The sequence below is a fragment of the Lytechinus pictus genome, chromosome 13, assembly GCF_037042905.1.
Source record: "Lytechinus pictus isolate F3 Inbred chromosome 13, Lp3.0, whole genome shotgun sequence".
NCBI classification, from domain to species: domain Eukaryota; kingdom Metazoa; phylum Echinodermata; class Echinoidea; order Temnopleuroida; family Toxopneustidae; genus Lytechinus; species Lytechinus pictus.
In genome coordinates this window covers 23,784,258-23,803,800 of record NC_087257.1, presented here as the reverse complement: position 1 = coordinate 23,803,800, position 19,543 = coordinate 23,784,258, and the positions used below count along the sequence as shown (strand labels likewise).

The 19,543-nt window shown below is 33.3% G+C and overlaps 1 protein-coding gene across 1 annotated transcript in view; it reads right to left on the bottom strand.

The window, feature by feature from the left end:
• LOC129274293 (polycystin-1-like protein 1) overlaps positions 1 to 15,236 on the bottom strand; it is an 81,425-nt gene extending 66,189 nt beyond the window's left edge. The window contains exons 1-6 of the mRNA XM_064108487.1: positions 14,951 to 15,236; positions 12,880 to 13,000; positions 10,822 to 10,914; positions 9,387 to 9,568; positions 4,664 to 4,819; positions 2,075 to 2,403 (exon numbers count right to left, since the gene is read on the bottom strand). Of these exons, the coding sequence (XP_063964557.1) occupies positions 2,075 to 2,403; positions 4,664 to 4,819; positions 9,387 to 9,568; positions 10,822 to 10,914; positions 12,880 to 13,000; positions 14,951 to 15,029 (960 nt within the window). The 5' untranslated portion in view covers positions 15,030 to 15,236. The remainder of the gene's footprint in view (positions 1 to 2,074; positions 2,404 to 4,663; positions 4,820 to 9,386; positions 9,569 to 10,821; positions 10,915 to 12,879; positions 13,001 to 14,950) is intronic.
• Positions 15,237 to 19,543: the final 4,307 nt, after the last annotated feature.

Below are 19,543 nucleotides of genomic sequence, written 5' to 3'. Positions count from 1 at the left end.
GGTGCTGCACCATCCCGAGTTTGCTCAATCTCGAGATTTTAGCCCGATCGGCCCACTTCGCGATTAATCTCGAGATTCAAGAAACCCCGTCTGCACCATCGCAAGACAGCGATTCCTGCTCGAGCGAGGCAACAAACCCGATATTCCGAGCATGCGCACTTTCGGATCTTGGAGTTTCAACGGCCCGCGCTTTTGAATAACTTCCCGCGATATGCAAGCAATGTGCTCCTTTCACTAGCACTTTCGCCGAATTCGACCGGTGTTATGCAACAATCCTCTCAGCTCAGCGAGTGAAGAAGTGATGTATTCTTCGTTAAATATGATGGCGGAGTAGGAGGCAACGACAGAGAGAGAGAGGGAGAGAAGGAGGAAAGAAATGCTATTTGCTCACATTTTGCGAAGGAATAAGACGACACTGCTGTCAGTGTTGTTATTGAATATGACCATCGTCGATGAGCGCCTCCCCCTTCGGTCTGGTCTCTCCCAAAATCCATTCACTGGTGGGACACCATCGTTGCTGATTAGGCAATTGATGAACGCTATTCGCGATAAATCTATTCGCATGTATAAAGTTGACTTTCGCACGTGTTTATGTTTACGTTTTGACCAAGGCGGAAGTGGAACGCGAATTGCATTATGGACTGACGTCATGAATAAATTACCCCGAGTCCAATCTCGAGTGCGTCTGCACCTACGAATTAGCGGGATAATTCGTAAAATAGCGCGCTATTTTGCAAATAAACCCGAGTTGACTTGGGATTGCAATCTCGAGATTAATCCTACGAACTAGCGCGATAATTGCGTCTCCACTGCAAACTATCTCGAGATTTTTCAGATCGGGATAATTTGCCGGATCAGAAATAGCGCGCTAATTTGAAAACTCGGGATGGTGCAGACGGCCCTTTTGTATCTCACACAAAACCACTAATCTTGTAGGTCTACATAATTATCAAGCACAACAATTACAGAGTACATCATTTATAATTTTGATAAATATTTAGTATACAAGATAATAATAATAATAACGATAATAATAATAATAATATAGTTGCATTTTAACATATAGTATTAAATATATTATGTTTCTAAGCTCTTTATGTACAGTGCAATTATTATTCTACTGGTTATCTGATCCTGGCATGCCCGCACACAATGTATGATCTTTCTCCACTCCCTGAGAAACATTCCAACAAGAGTACTCAAGATTGTATCAGAAGAAAAACTAACAAGAAAATTAAGAATCAACATCTTGGGTAGTATGACTTTTGAGCTGATCAAAATCTGAGGTTAAATGATGTTAGTTTGGTGGCAATTGACTTCAAGCAAATCAAAACAGACTGCTCATTCATTGGGGTAATCTGAAGAGAAAAGCGGCTGTAATGGGTGACTTGTGCTCCAATAATTGCGATGGTGACAGACATTGTGATGTGGTTTCCCCATAACCTGAAAATCATAGTCTCCTGAGTATGACCTTTATTGGAGTATAATGAAGACTATTCAAGACTGATTTGTATCCCAGGCTGTGTTCTTTTTAATAAAGTCAGTTGCCTGTAGGTATGATTTTCATAAATGATATGAACAGATTGGTTTTATACATGGCCTCTTTACTCAAATAACTGGAAGAATAGAAAAATATAGGGCCTACATTATCATCACAGTTCCGATCACCTAGATATATAGGCAGCAAAGTTTCTCATAAAATTGCCAAATTATCAGATGGTCTTCGTAAAGAAGGAATACTTGGTAAAGTTAGTCCAGTGGGTTATTAAATGATTCAGAATGAATCCTATTGATTCAGATGCTTCAGTAACTTTACTTGATAATTTCACCCCTTCTGAGCAAAAACTATCCTAGTACCAAATATTTCCTTTTTCTTTTTATAAATCATAAAAGAAATTTTAAAATGGCAACCATTTTAAAATACATCAAACACATCTCTCCCTTTCAGCCAAACCCCTGCTTTTTCTTCCTCACCATTTTCGTTCAATCTTTTACTTTGCTCTGTCTCTCTCTCCCTCTCTCTCTCTCTCTTGCTTTCTCTCTCACTTTTTTCTTTTGATCAAAAATATATTACCTGATGGGAATGAAGACACATGATGACATCACACGACTCTCCCTCTTCCAAATAAGGCATAGAGGTCACATGACTCCCATCATCATTGAACCACCAATCAAATGTCAAGTTGATGCCAATCGAGAGGTAAGCCTGAAACTCAGCCGGTTCATCAACAAAGACAGCAACAGCAGGGAGATTGGACATGAGGTTGTCATGTTCTGGGACGCAGGATGGGATGTTTCCCTGACCTGGTCGTAGAATGACCTGGAGGTCAGAGGGCACGGGTTGAACCACGTGAAGGACTGTCCTGGCAGTGCGATGTGAGATGGCATTGCTGGCAGTCACTCCTGCAAAGAGAGAATAAAACGAAAACCTTCACATTTTTGAGGCAGTAAGCCATGAACATTTCTCACTTCAGGGTGTTGCAAGAATCTATCAATCAATTAAAAGTCAATTTTGGGTCTAGCAACTATATTGCCCTCAATTGCTCATCTGCTTTCTGAAACAGGAAGTTCAAATCGATTTGCTAAAATTACAAGTGATCTATCAATTATAAATTTTAACAGACATCTGCAATTGATTTTAATTTAATAAATTTTAATATAATTAATTTTAATAATAAATATTTTCTTGCAACACCCCCCAGCTCTTGATCTAAATCCAACAGATAATAGCTTTACAGAATTTTCAAACATTTTACGATCATAAAAATACCTATTGGGATGGGATTATGATATAAAGAAAACAATCAAATTGTCTAATATTTGCAGATTTATATTCAAATTGTAAAAGTCCAATCTAATGATTGAAAATGATTGATTTTCTAATATCTTTGAATTGTCCTTGCTGGCAATGATATATTTCGCAAAAGCTCAATGTGTAAAATACTAAAAGTATATCCTTCATTTTTTTTGTTTTAGGAGGGAGATTTTTTTAATTCATAAGACTATTTTTTTTAATTCATAAGACTATCATATAATATGTATTTTATGCTCGCAGTGTTCTAGATTTTATACATACTTATTACAATTACATTGTGCATATTTGTGTTCGCATTTTTTCACAATGCATATGTATTCTTCATGCAAGTATGTGTCTGAAAATAAATGAATAAATGCCATCCAGTACCCACATGAAGTAACTACATGTAGAATTAAATAATGAAACAAGAAGGCCTACATGCACAAGTATTATGTACAAAGTGATGTTGCCTAAACTATATCAGATGCAATCATTGACATTGTCATGAAAATTAAGTCATACGGGCATAAAAAGAATCAAAACAGAAAAAAAATCAACAAAAATAGAAAACTGGAAGTTTTAAATGACATAAAACTGGTATATTTAAAAGTGGATGTATTTACAATGTAATGCCAGTAGAATATGTAAATTTAGTCATCATTGACTATTTGACAGTGCTTACTTATGAATGTTTGTATGCTTACAGCCAGGCTTTTAGAAAAAAAATCCTCTTCTACCAACCGAACTGATTTAAAGTAATATTGTGTGGCAATTATCAACATCAGAACAGTGTATTAAAAAAAGGTTGGCGATCTACCTTGTAAAGAGGAACTATTCAATTTTCATAACCATGATGTGGCTGACTAAAAAAACATCCATTATATAAGAAGTGATTTATACAGTCTAGATTTAACAATCAAACTTTTGATTCCAAAATCCTTGCCCGAATTGAAAGTTACAAATGTAAGCTTTTGTGGAGAGAGATATAACTCTGCCAGATTCACCATGATCAACAAGCCTTTTTGTTAAAGTTACATAACACCCCACCCCCCCTTCATCCAACAGTATTCACACAAACAGATGAAAGAATGAAAAGAAAGTCAGTGAGAGTGCTATACATGTCCACTCCAAATGTTGTACATAGGTAAAGAGAGAGAGAGAGAGAAAGAAATAGAGAGAAGGGAAGAGAGAGCAAGCACTCCATCATTGTTCCAAGAAGCCAATGAAATGTTTGCATCGAGCAAATAAGTTTCACAATAAACAGCAAAAACCTCAACTGCTACTGTAAGCAGGCTGAACATGAACTGTATGGCTATATGCAATGTTGAAGATTTGTGGAATTAGGCCTACATGTTTTTAATCATTCTGGAACTTTTCTGTGATTTAGGTTTTATCTTGGCTTTGATGTCTTAATATCTCCTAAAACTTTGTATCTTTCTAAGGTGATTTTTTTTAATGTTCCGTTGCTACTCTCATTTCAATTTTCTTTTGAATTAAACCTTTTTTCAATTTTAAAAGTCTCCTTTTACATCAATATATTTACACTAGTTTTCCTACAACTCCAATTCCAATCATTTAAATTAATAAAGGATGATAGGAGTTTGAGTCTCAGAGACTCTTTGAATATTTACAAATCTACACAACTTCAACTATTTATCATATTTTTCATGCTAGCCTATAGGCAGACAAGAACATCAAAACTTGAATACAAACATTTTTTCCAAAAAAAAAAAGAAAAAGGATTTTATCAAAGATAAATGGATATTATTTAACTGGGGGAGAAATCATACAGTAGCGTACATGAAAATACTCAATGTATTTTTTTATATAGGCCTACAGTAAGTTACAATTGCAATGCCAACATACCTATGAACCAGACTCCGACTTGACGGAATGTATATATGAGGCTGGATGTAGTGGAAGAATTAGTGACCGATTTAATGGACTGCTTGACCGCGCTGCCGTTGACTGACCAGGTGAAGTTCACATGTTCTAGGTCTTTAGCGGCCACATTTGAAATACCTATTTGGAGAAAGATCAAACGATGTTGTTTATTTGTAGTTATTATGACTTTTCATTATGACTTTTCAAACAGAACCAAAGTATTAAAGCTTAGATTGTCCCAAATTTTTGGAGAAATCAAAAGTTTACAAATTTGGGATGTTTCCCTCTATTTTGAAAAACACAAATAAAAAAATCAAAGTTTAATTCAACAATCCAAATTCACCAAAAACAAATCTTCATGTATTATCAAGTATTTTGAAAAATTAAAGATGATCTAAGAAAACAGGAAAAAAAAAAGATGTAGAAATAGAAACAATGTGATGTTATAAAATCAGATACATATATATATAGGCATATTCCATACATATAAATAACACACATAGCCAAATTTATCTTCCACAAATTATTTGTAGAGGAAAGTAAAGATGGAAGCTCTTTTCCTCTTGTTTAACTTATCCCTCCAAACTTTTCAGACTAAAGTGTATCCGCATCAGCTAAACAGATATTTCAGCACACATGTTTTGAGTAACAAAATGTAATGGCTTTATAAACAATGAACAAAAGAAAGTCTTCATCCTATCAAAGGAAAAGACAATTTTGGATTTAGGGTGAATCTCTTTGTAAAGTCAAAAAGATAATTCTTAATCCAGATAGATATACAGATGACAATAGGTCCTCTGTCAGGGTATCTTCTATTCTAGATGAAGCTGAAAACCAACTTGATACCAGGATTCAAATCCATTTATCCTCAGTTGATGTCCACTGGGGAAACTTCACCTAGCCCATCTTTCCATGGCAGGCAGCAAGAGTCAATCTATTTTAACAATAACTTGCCAAAGAATCGAAGTTCTATCTTTTTCCAATAGGATACAGAAGAGTTTAGCATTTAGGAATAAGCATGCAGTTTTGAGGAGAAAGTAATTTAACTTTTTTCAGTGATGTATGCAAAACTGACATATCCCTTTTTACTAATTCGTAGCTGTTTTCACAATGGATACAATTACCAGTTTCAACAAAATGTAGACTAATATCACTGATTTTTTTTACTTGTTTTATACATCAATAGCTCAATACATGAATTACACAAGAACATAGCATCAAGTTCAACCAAAATGCACACAAATTGCACGCACAATAAACTAAGTAGTTCTCAGTGAAAGAAAAGACAAATACTAATTACTATAAATCAAATATGAAATAATTCAGGACCATTAAAGAATCTTCAATATATGCTTGGCTCTGTTGCCATGGTTACATTTTACAAAGGTGATATGAGTTCAGTGAACCCTGGTGTCAGTGAAGAATTCCCATGATTAAAAGGAAAGTCCATTGCCACTTTACCAGAGAAGTTTGTCGTAACCAATGGCGGAGACAGGGGGCACATCCGGCCCATGCCCCACCCCCCATTTGCCATGAGAGGCATAATCAAAATTTGTAATGTAAAAATGCCATTCTAAAACAAGTGTGCCTCCCCCCTTGAAAGCGAGGATCTTTTTTTCTTGTCAAATTTTCCTCGGGAAAATGTGCCCCCCCCCCCCTTTGGAAAATCCTGGATCCACCCCTAGTCCCAACAAAGACATAAGGGGAAGGAACAAAAACTTGGGGAAAACTGTCCAAAACCCAATCAAATAACATATTTTCAAAAGCATTACTTGATCAATTTTATTCTTCAATGTTGATATTTTATCTCACTACTGCTATATTTTCCTGTTAACTTTCGTGCATAAAAAATCTATTTGCGAAAAGAACAATGTCTACAGTAAAGAAATCTTCCAACTTGACTAGATGAATTACAAACTCAGTAACATATACATGTCCAAGTAATGATAACAATAGATATTTAAATTATACAAAAGATTTCAACTGTACAAACAAAAATGATTTGACCATATCACCACAAACATATTAAATCTATACAACTTGCTATACAATTTGCTACTGAGTACTGACCTATTCTTTCTCAATTGCCAAATGTGTTTTGATATGAGCCTACACACACTTAAAGAATAATGTAGATTTGCCATATAATAATGAAGGCACTTATAATATAATAACAATAGTGAGACTTATATAGTACTTTTTGCCTGAGGATACAAAGCGCTGCTATTATAACCATCACCAGTGCTCAGTGCATTCCAGGAATTGATCCCGCCGTGTACCAATTAACCTCACCTGGGTCGAGTGAAGAACAGTGTGGATAAATTTCTTGCTAAAGGAAAGTACACTATGGCTATGATTCGAACACATGACCCTCTGTTTGAAAAGTGAGTCAAAACCACTAGACCACGGCGCGCCCACTAAATACTAAATATTGCTCCTTCTATCTAGAATTAATCTCTTCCAAGGTTCTCTATCGTTATTCCCCGGCTTAAGCTCGAGCTGCCACTTCAAGTGCTCAGCACATTCAAGGAATCAATCCTGTATGCTACTCATTCACTTCACATGGGTTGAGCACAGCAAAATGTGGGTAAATTTCTCTTTGAAGGAAAGCACGACATGGATTTGAAATTCATACCCACGACCCTCTAACTGAATGACAAGAGCCAGAACCACAACACCACAATGCCCCCACTTTGTAGAAAATAAAATGTGCAAGCATGGTAAATCTCTAGGCAGCAATTCATCAGAGTTTTTTAGATGTATGTGGGAATTTTTAAGGTGATCTGATGCCATATAATAACATGTTACCTAATACATGTATAGCGCAGTTACTATGTGCATATACATGTATATTCATTCACAGCCGATTTGGATTTATTTCAGATCCTTGAAACTTAGTGTAGATACAAAATATATTACTTGTCATTCACTGATTGCAATTGAAAATATAAGAATGCACCACCTGCACAAAGAAACTTTGTCTAAAATGTACATAAAAGAAGTTCTATAATCTAAAATTCTACAAATTATGATTGCAGATTGGTGTCCTTACTCTTTCTCTAAAAGAAAACATATATCATATACTGATTACAAAAAAATGCAAAACCTGCACACACAAAAAAATATAATATACATGTGTACATGTACAATTATTCCCAGTAATTGTAAATCTCTTTCTAACACACTTCACAGTTCACAATAAATACAAGCCACCTGCATTGTCAGTTATTGATTGCAAGTAATTTGTTACACATCCTTTAATTAAACTCTTATTAATTATTAGAATTATTGTTAGATTAACATTTTCCGCACAAAAAAATTTATTTATCTAGCCATTTACTTCAAAACATATATTGATAATATCATCTCCACATACATTCAAACAGTGGCTGAAAAAAATCAATTATTGATTGTACACCCTAAATGTTTTGAAACAAATAACAGCACAGAAAAATATATCACCTATTATTTTTGGTGAATCTGGATGGGGATACAAAATTCTCTCATGAATGATGTCATCTATTTTAAATTGATTTGTCTCTATGCAATGCCTTTCAAAATAATTCTACCAAATAATACTCAATCATTGCAAATATGTTTTAACTTTCAAAGTAATATATGTGCTGAAAAATAAATCATATATTTATAATCAATTGCAAATATGCAATATTCGTAAAGTTTCAAATATTTCTATGAAACAAATTCTTATTACTCTTTCACACTTTCTATCAAAACTTAGACAGAAAAAAAATCCTTTTTCTTTAATAAACCGTCATGAAGATGTGCAACTTTAAATTGACATATCCAATAGTTTATAATGCTTCACAAGTTTACATGCTCAAAGAAACACAATCCCTGACAAACACCTGCTCAACTTGATAAAATTAATGCGAAAATCAGAAAAATAAACTTTTCCTATAAGATGCAACCCGAACAATTAAAACCACTCAATTCTACATTTGTAAACGTGTTCAGTGACAACTTAGAAGCAAATTCAAATTTCGGTTTAAGCTACAGAACAATACATACAAAAATATAAATTTCCACATGGAGATTGACAATAAAAAAACTACAAGGAGCATGACTCGTAAATTTTATGGTGGCAACCACCTTTAAATAACTTGCTACTCAAGAAATAATCAACATGGCATTTGAAAGCAATACAAAATTGAAATATAAAATAATTCTGGTAATTTTTATCTTGGCAGCAATAAAAATCAAATTCCCATTGCAAACACACATACCGGTACTTGAATGTCGGGTCATACATGTATAGAAAGTCTATCATCCCACTGCTGCCACCAAAATTATAAAGAGGCTAAAACAGCTATAAAGTAGTGACGGACTTCAATAAAGGAGTAAACAGCAGCATATAAGAATGTTTCATCAATGTTAATATTGATTTCAAAATCAATTCTAGAGAACAGATCAGAGCATGCACCCTTGGAATAATTATGTGAAAATGATAACCAATATTGCCAAGTACCGGTACATGTATTAAGTTTGAATTTATCTAAAGTAGGTGGTTTGAGTGTTTCTTTGGGTGATCCATCTGTGTGAATTTTTTTCACCTCCATTAATTCCTTCTCACTTTATTTAGTGAAACCTCCCAACAAAAAAGGCCTGATACAAAAATAATATCCACATTAATTCAAAAAAAATTACTCTAATGAAAAAAGTATCCCCATATTCATCAGACACTTACCAATTTCTATGTCAGTAGCAGCGGCAAGTTCTATTCTGGCATCAAAGAGAGATGTGATACCAGTCTGCACCATAGTCGATCCTTTCGAGAGGGAGAGTTGAAGAAGGTATGGACCTTCTGTGGCATAGATACTGACTGTATCTGTACTGCCACATAATAACTGGGGTCTTTCTTCTTCACATCTGAAAAAGAGAAAATTTTATCAAATAATTTTCTTTGACATAAAGAGGATTTCAGCCATTCAAAGGTTTGATAACAAATCAGCATCTCAATAAGTACATGTAATTTATATTGCAGTCCATACATGTTCTTAAAGAGATAAACCCTACTGTGCTAAAAAAAAATATTTCAAAACATAACGAAAATTGATATGAAAGAAATGTGAAACTCAGATTTATAAGCAGGTTGAAGAAGGTTTGAACATAAAAGTAAGGCTAAAAAAATGTAAATTAATATAAAAATGATCAAAAGATTAAATTGTAAATTCACAATGCACGATAGTCTACACAACACTGTGTAACAGTAAACTCTAAGATACAGGCAAATCTACTGAAGATATTAAATTTTTATGTCACTAATTTTGTATTTTACTCAGAAAAGATACAAAAGTTGGTTGCTCTGGGTCTTTTTTTCTGTAAACCTAGCAACGGTTTAGCTTGCCCATTTTGGGGCAGTTTTAGTAGGTTTACTCATAGGGTCAGCATTTACAAAACTATTTGAAATAAACTTCCTAAATTTATTTGGTTACTTATTGTTTATTTTCATATTATGAGCCATCACATACTAAAGAGCTGAGGCTTGTTTAAAACAATAATCTTGAAGTTACATATATAGAGTACAAGCCTGTCACAAATGGAACATTGCAAGCCAAAGAGACGAAATTATCTGAAATTATTTATTAAACTTTTCCAGAGAAATTGAAGCTAACACCTCATACTACTTTACAACTTACATGTAAGTACAATTTAGTTTATCTCCTTGGTTTTACATGCCCCTGGCCCAAGGTACATGTATGTATTTCCATCAAGCAATTGATAAAACCAGAAAAATTACAAATGAAAGTCATAATTCCTCTGACCAACACCAGCATTAAAGTTGATCACATATAAATGCTATTACAATCATCAATCATAATGTAAGGTAAGCCGCATTGACCAAAAATATTAATTAGATATATCAAAATATTAATTAGAAATAGATACGTATATCTAATAAATATTTTGGAGTAATCTGAAAATACAAAAATGTAATCTCTGTCTTTTATAGACATAAATATACAATTGTTTTTTAAAACAGAATACCTTTGGCTTTTGACTAGTTACAGAATCAAATTTGAAATCAATTTCACAACTCCTTCCATCAAAATTTTTGTCATAAATCTTTATTTACAAAATAACATTCCATAAGACCATAACAGACAAAAATTATCACTTACATTTCATTGCAGTGATTGTCAGATGCTTCAAAAGCTGTTTCAAAATTATTACCGCACCAACAAGTATCATTCCCAATGGCTGCATATTCATACCTGGAAAAGAAAAAAAATTATGACAATAATAATTGTGAATTTACATATATTGCACAATTTCTATCTATAGCCAAGGAATAATAACAAGGTTATTGCATTTTAAAGATTTGCATTATTCTAGTATAGTTCTAGGCATGTCTTCATGGATATTCAATGAGCAAACTGGTGATGTCATATCCCCACTTGTTCTTTTGTATTTTATTATATGAAATTTGGTTTATTCAATTTTATTTTTCATTCAAGAACCGAAAATATTGGAATAACTGATAGATGCATTAGATATTAATTGCTGCAACTTATTTCATTAATTATAATATAAAGGAGACATACATGTAATGTATCATTCACCCATGTATGAAAAAATGAAACAATTATGATTTCATGTAATAACATAAGAAAAATGAAAGTGGGATCAACAGCCCATCTAATGAATATTCATGACGACGTGCATATCACTGTTTTCACAATATATTGCTAAACTTTAAAATTCAATATAACTTCGCTATTTGTTATCAGATTTTGATGAAATTTTCAGCATTTTGCTCTGTGAATTTTACTCTATTTATTTAGATATAAATATTTTCAGCCTGCAGCACCACTTTAAAACCAAGAAATACAACAATAACAGCAATTAGATTTTATTCTTCTATTTTTCAGCACTTTTGTTTCCCATATTATTTTGCCTCATTCAACAATAAGGCATTTAATATAATAATCAATATGAAAGAATTAGGGAATGATATAAGCTTTTTTACTGCCTAATCAAGGAAATTAAAATCATGTTCATATTCTAAACTTCCAAAGTCCACTCTCTGCTCCTTTTCTGACACCTTCCACAAAAATAATTATATTGTTCTGCACTCTTTATGAAAGTAAACATGTTGTTTATATTTTCTATGGTTTAAATATTAATCTGGTTTTAGATACCATTTTCTTCCAAACCATTTTACATTAACTCTTTGTGCGCTGGACCATGAACCCCTCTGTACTGAATTATTTTCAGGGAGGGAAACAATGCATTGTTTGTTGAGTGTGAAATGCGAAGTTCGCACGGCACCGAGTGTGCATTGGTGCGAAGTACGCGTTGAAAGGGTTAAGATCTAAAACTTTCCATCATGCTTTTGCCAAACTTTCTTCTGAAAATAAATTATGAAATACTTGGCTGTTTGTATAAGTACTATATATTCATGTTTTTGGCAAAATTTCTTCTGAAAGTAAATAATGAAATGCTTGGCTGTTTGTATATATTCATGTTTTGGCCACAATTTCTTCTGAAAATAAAAAATGAAATTATGAAAATGTACACATGCTTGCCATGGTTGATTTATTTATTTTAAAAATAATACTTCAGGGTAAAGAGTTACAGGAAGGATTACCATCAAGAAGTCAAGCTGTTTTCACTTAAAGCAAAACAATCAGAGAAATGTATTAGTATTTATTTGTTTGGAAAGAAAATTATTCCATAAATTGCTCTTTTTCAATCGAAATGGTCCATGATGATTGAATACATCCTTTTTTATATTTTTAATGAAAATTTGTATGAAATTATGTGTCAGATTTATCAGATCCACAGGTAATATCATTTAGGAGAAAATATCACTTTTTGAAAATTTTATCAAATGACAAAAAAAGGAGCTGCTTGTATCAAAATAAAAATGCGCATTTTAACATTTCTATTATTTGACAGATAATCAGCTTTTGGTGATAATATATTTTGGTGATCTCATATTTTCTGAGGAACAATATTGTTTTCAGTGTGAACTTCCCCTTTATATCAAAATCTATAACCAAATTAAAAATTATTAAATAGTTAGAATAATAAGAATGACTACACTACACTAAAACTACATGTACACTACATATCGGACACGTCCGAGAATGTATCAACAATGGTAGTAGGATAACTATAGGTTGTTTTTTAAACAAATCATGGTAAAATTTGTTAAAACTATAAAAGATGCTTACCCATTTTGATAGCATTCTGAGCAACAGGTGGTTGGTGTGGTGGCAACATTTTGTTGCTCAACATAACTTGGATCTGATGTTGTTATATTTGACCAAGCACATCCTCTGTACCACTGTGAACCTTGAATATGAGAAAGCATAGAGTAAAGAAATAAACATTGTTGCAATCCAGTATACACGTTTGATCATATACATGTAGGCCTACCCATAGAACAAAAAACCCTTTTTTTATGAAGTTACCTCAGTCCAAATAGTATTGTACAATGTATTATGGTCTGTAATCCAACTTTTTCAATAAAAAAACTTTTATGTTTTTAGTCACTATATTAATTCGTCGCTATCATATTTTCCACAAAGTTATTGATTATTTCTTTAAGAGTTATCAATATTATTATTTTATCATTATACATGTATTATAATTATCATCATTATTGTGGTTGTTGATCTATTTTTCTTTTTTTTCATTATTGCTGTCACCATTATCATCAAAAATACTTTGCTTGCTAATTTTGCAATTTTGCATATTCATAAAATTAATTTGAACATAAAGATCAATGCAATAAATAGTTCCCTCCCATTTATAATTCTTATATGGGTATTGTTCTTAAAGGTCAAGTCCACCTCAGGAAAATGCTCACTTGAATAAATAGAGAAAAATCAAACTAGCATAGTGCTGAAAATTTCATCAAAATCGAATGTAAAATAAGAAAGTTATGACATTTAAAAGTTTTGCTTATTTTTCACAAAACAGTGATATGCACAACAAGGTGAGTCAGTCAATGATGTCCATCACTCACTATTTCTTTTGTTTTTTATTGTTTGAATTATACAATATTTCATTTTTTATAGATTTGACAATAAGGACCATCTTGACTGAACCATATACACTGTAGTATTAAACAATGATAATTTCACATGTTCAGGGAGGAATTAATCGTTGTATCACTTGACAATTAGGAGAAAATTAGAATATTTCATATTTCTTATAATAAAATACAAAAGAAATAGTGAGTGGATGACGTCACAGTCTCCTCATTTGCATACCAGCCAGGATGTGCATATAACTGTTTTGTGAAATTAAGCGAAACTTTAAAATGTCAAAACTTTCTTATTTTACATCAGATTTTGATGAAATTTTCAGTGTTATGCTTGTTGGGTTTTTCTTTTTATTCAAATCAACTTTTTGTTGGGGTGGACTTGTCCTTTAAGTAATATTTGTAAAATAATTATCTGTATCAATAATTAAATAATGAACTCAACATATTGAAATCTAGAATCAAAGAAAATATCATGATTGTCGTTAATATCCCACCATAGGTCAGAATTTATTCAGTGTGTTAAGAGAAAATTATCATTCATAATTTTCAATTTTTCATTGTTAATCATCACATTAAATGATCATTTCTATCAACATCATTTGTAGGCCTACTGTTATTATCCATTCATTTAAATCTATGTTTGTAGTCATGGTCAATTAATGATATATTTTTTTTTAGTTTAACTGACAAAGCTATAATTCCACCATGGAAAATATAACTGGAAATAAATATTTATAAATACAAACAGAAACATCTCATAGACGCCAACTCACCTAGTGCTTATTCTGAAGATGGATCATTTTAATTGAATAATTCTATTTCTTTAAAAATTACCACGGTAAACTAAATATGACTCTAAAATAACTCAATAACAAACATGTTCCAGCATAATTACCAGGCCAAGCTTAATTCTTTCCCTAGAGAATATCACTGGACATACTACATTTTACAGAGATTTATTCTCAGACAAAAGTCAGTAAAGAATTATAAACCAAAATGTGAATTCTCGGTGTAAAGATAAGAAACTTAGAGTACGGATGTCATGTTAAATAACCTCAAAATCAGTACAACTCTGTTTAACAGGTTCCCTTCAACTTGTAATGAAGAGATTGCGTTTTGGCAGATAGTCATAAGTTTCCACAACAGTCCGTGTATACAGACGCCACCCCTTCCAAAACAAACTTTCTCCGCAGAGAATCCTCCGGAAAACTGGATAAAAAATCAATGCCCCTAATCACTGTCATCTCACTTACCTGATACTAGGTTAATCACAGATATAAGAAGAAAACATTTTAACACGGTGAAGGTTTTAGAGAAGCCGCAGACCGACATTTTATTCGTCGTTTATGTTCCATTATCTTCCAAGAAACTGAGCTGCCGGAGATGCGGCCGAAAGTTCCTCCATGTCTTGCGCGTGCACTGATTTTTTTTCTACATGTAGATGTACCACAAATTGCATACACTGTGCGATTACGCACGGGTGTACGGGTGATGCACGGAGATGTTGGTAACAAAATTTTATCTCACTGCTGTCGTCTGCGAGCAATCGTAATTTTCAATAGAAATTCTATGCGACTTGGTATTTCAAGGTTTGGAGCTTTTGGCCAAATAAATCCCGGCTTTTACGATCTGAAAAAGGGGTTCTATGAATAGAAGGATTAAGTGGAGAGGTTTTTTTTTATATTGTTCGTACTTACAGCTAACGGACCAAACTTCCAAACTTCTTTCATGAGAACCAAGGGTATTACCGCGGTGTATTACTCATGTACAAGAAATAATTGTAACATATTAATCCCATATTTAATTGAATAACAGGTTACAAGGGGTTACAAGCCGGCAGATCCTTTCCTTGTTCCATCAAATAGCCTCTCATACTAGTATGAAAAGGGAAGAAATGGGATTAAAGATGAAACAATGAGAACAAAAAGAATGAAAGAGTCGGGGAACATGGATCCAATTAGCACGTAGTTGTGGGGGGAAGCTTTGTCATGTTTGTTGTGTGAATTTAGTTTGACCATAAATACAATAGGCCTACCCATATTAATAAACAAAAAACTTTTAAATCGTCTTCCTCCAATACCAAAATACCATGGCCCCTCTATTACTTTTATTAGTTTTGCGATGTACAGATCGAAAATTGACGAAAGTCTCTCGTACAAGTAACAAATCAATAGTTAGATTCTTCTTTATTCGAGTAATATCACACTAGTCCATTAATTTTTTGAATGGATTGTGGGGGGGTGTAACGGTGGAACACCTATAGATTCGGGTTTACTGGCATACAAAGAGAGCGTAGACCTTGTTTTATGTAACATAATTACGTATAGGCCGGATTTCTATTATTTCTCCCTCTTTTTTATCCATTACAATCAATACATGCATACATTTGCAAAAGAGAGCCAAAGGAGCCACTCATTTTCTTTCTTTTTTCATTGCATTCAGTTTCAGTTTTACATTTTCTCATTTAGAACAAAGAAAACTAAAGTTGGTATACGTATCATAAGTACTGAAAACATTCAAAGATCAGTGCATACAAGAGAAGAAGCAGAATTTCGAACACAGAATGAATAAAATAAATCAGTATTCTGAATAAATTTGCTTGAATATTTGGCTGGAAATGGAGAGGTCCACCGAGATGCGAAGCCTGTAAGTCGTGGACCCCTAAACAAAATTCTTAATTTACCCATAAATTAAGAAGGATGGTGACCAACAGAGAGAAATTTAAAAAATACATAAATCATCTAAATGCACATTGTATTAAAATAATGAGTAAACAATAAAAGTAACAAATAGATTAAAAATAGAAGAATGGTGAACGCATGGACAGTCCTGACCGCCGACGGGACTGAAGGATCAAGACACAAGCAGCATAAACTGAGTGCACAAATATCATTTTAATTGCGAAAGAATGAAAATCTTGAGAGAATAGTTTGCAAGTGGTGACGATTTCTTTGAAATATGAAAATGCTATATAGATACTGAAATAAGAAAATGCTCTAAAATAATGAATAAGAAAGTGCTCTAAATACTCTCTCTCCATGCTCATGCATTTTATTTCAATAGTCCACGGAGTGGTCGAGTGGGCCGAAGCCCCCCCCCCCCCCCCCCCATGACCTAAAAAGGGATAAAATGGGGGAAAAGAGCGGGAAGCAAAGCTAAATGTAGCCTCTTGTCGAGGCCCTATCGGCTGCTTTCCGAGCGAACATGGCTAAGCAAGGGAGACAGCGAAGCAGAGCGCTCGCGCCAGGCCTAATTCGCGAATTAGGAAATCCCTCGCTTCGCTCGGGAAGCAGCCACCAGGGCCTCGACAAGAGGCTAAGCTAAATGGGATGAAGAACAAATTAAACGGGAATGAATCGGGAATATCTGAAAACTTTCTGCTCACCATAAAACAAAATGTGAAATAAAAACTTGTCCGCGCCAGGCACTCGAATCGATTAGAGAAATATCCTATATACAATAACATTAACGTCAAATTGTTTTAAAAATTAAAAATAATATAAAAAACATCTGCGTGTCAGTGTAATGATACAATTTCGACTTGATCAAGTGAGATACCGTCCTGTTTATGATAACAAAAATGCTTTGAATTTCACTTTTTGAGATCCGAATTATAAAATGATTTCCAGGTGTACGATTCTTGAAAAATTCAGATTAATGTTATAGAGTTTGACTGAATTAATTAAAAATACCGTCAAGACAGCTACATATAATTCTCGGCAGTGTTAATCGCTTAAAATCGGATGTGTGATGCGACGGGTAGCCGCAATTTACGGCGTAGAAGAAAACTTGATTAATATAATCATTTTTTATATTTATTTTGTTGTTCTTCTGCGTTTTCTTAATAATATGCGCGTTTAATATAATTATATGAACACCTGTTCAAGTTGGCAGCAAACGGTATATACACCCTATCCTCAGCTCTGAGCATACCCCCCAAATCATGGAAAACAATAGAAATAAAAAATATATTGTTTGTTAAAAGAATTTCCGAAATGATTTACGATGTTTTTATTTTATAAAGAACGTGTGGGGGTCCAAATATTACAATGGTGCTTTCAAAAAATGCAGCCATTCCAATCCTATAGGTGTGATTAGAAAGACATGGAGGAATTTATTGTTGCTTTTCCAAAAACAATGATAGTTAAATATCTGTGACAAAACATTGCTCTGGGGAGTGGGTGAGACTACATGAAAATAAAAAGAGCTCAAATATATCCGGCTCTAATGTTAAATTGTCAATGGTATTTGTATTTCAACTACTTTAATGACTCCCGATATTCGTATGTTTTACATTTCAAATATGAACAGTATACGTATTTATTTCTTATAATTTCATATTGTGTATATGCTTGTTTTGTTTTTATGCTTTAGGACCACAACTAATACCAGCTTATTGCTGAAACGGGATTCCTGATAAAATATTGTTTGAATAAAATGACAAAAAAATAATAAATAATGCCTCTATTCTGGTAACCTAATTTTCTTGGGGAAAAACGACGGCATCATTATTCTCTATCACCTTGCTTTGGATACGTAACAATTATATTCATGAACACTGACGCAAATATTTCCCGGGGCACTTGACCCTTACAATTTCAACAATAAGAACAAATATATAGAATGACTGGAAAGAAATTTAAAATTGTTTTGAAAAATATATCACTTTTTGTATATCTAAATCTATCACATCATATTTTAATATAAAAAGGGAAATACTTTCGCTGGCTCTCTACGTATCTTATTCTATCTATTTATTTATTTCCTTTTATTTTATTCATTTATTTTTATTTTATTTTTACTCATTTTTTTGTTTTTTGGAGGGGGTGGTCTCGCACGCCACATTGTGGCCCCTTAAAAAATTTATTGTGTGCCTCACTACGACATTTGTACACTCTTAAAATGTAGTTGGGCAAACATACTGTCCACACAATAATTGGTTAAAAAATTATCCAACTCTGGGTAGTTTTCAACCAAAGCACACATTATTGGTTCAAAGCTATCCAGAATTGGATAATGTTTTAACCAATTGTTGTGTGGACAGTATTTTGCCCAACATTTTTTAAGAGTGTACGAGTCCGAAGTGTAGGCTACTTGTATGAGCCACAGAAATCGCGATATTATGTATTTAAAGTAGTTTATTTTCAAAATTTTCATCTTTTCAAAAATTGATAAAATGTCTTCTGATGAATAGAATGATACAAACATCTATAAATTAGATGAAGTTAAACCAATTTAAAGTTATTCAATATTCCGCTTTTCGAGTATACCCGGTATTGGCCAATATTCAGAGTGACAATATCAAGAGAAGATAAATGAAAATATTATTTCAGAGCAGGGACGGTAATTTATTTTTACGAAGGTGGGGGGGGGGGGGCTAGTAATCTTGTGGGGGCTCTGTGACGTCATCCTTGTGAAATTACCGGAATGTGTATTTTTTAGGGGTGAGTGACTGAGGGTCCCTATTTTTTATATTCAAAAGTGACGTGTGATTTTAGAATTAAAAGAAGATAAATTTGATGTAGTAAACAGAGACGCTTCCCCGAATAAATTGAGGTCATCATGTGGGATGCTAAAATTAGAGAAATCAATGTGACCTCATTTAAACCGTATCGCATTCAGCATATTATTCCGATTCGTTCCCCGTCAATAAGTATTCCAAATAACTTCTGACCAATAAGGGAGGTTCGTTTCGCATAAATTTATTTAGCAAGGCTCTCGTAAAAAAAATGTAACTATTCAAATTTTGCCGAAGGTGGGGTATGTCACCGTATGGCACTAGTTTTCCTGTATAGAGGAACACTATATGGCACTAGTGTACAGGGGTAACCCGACACATGCTCCGG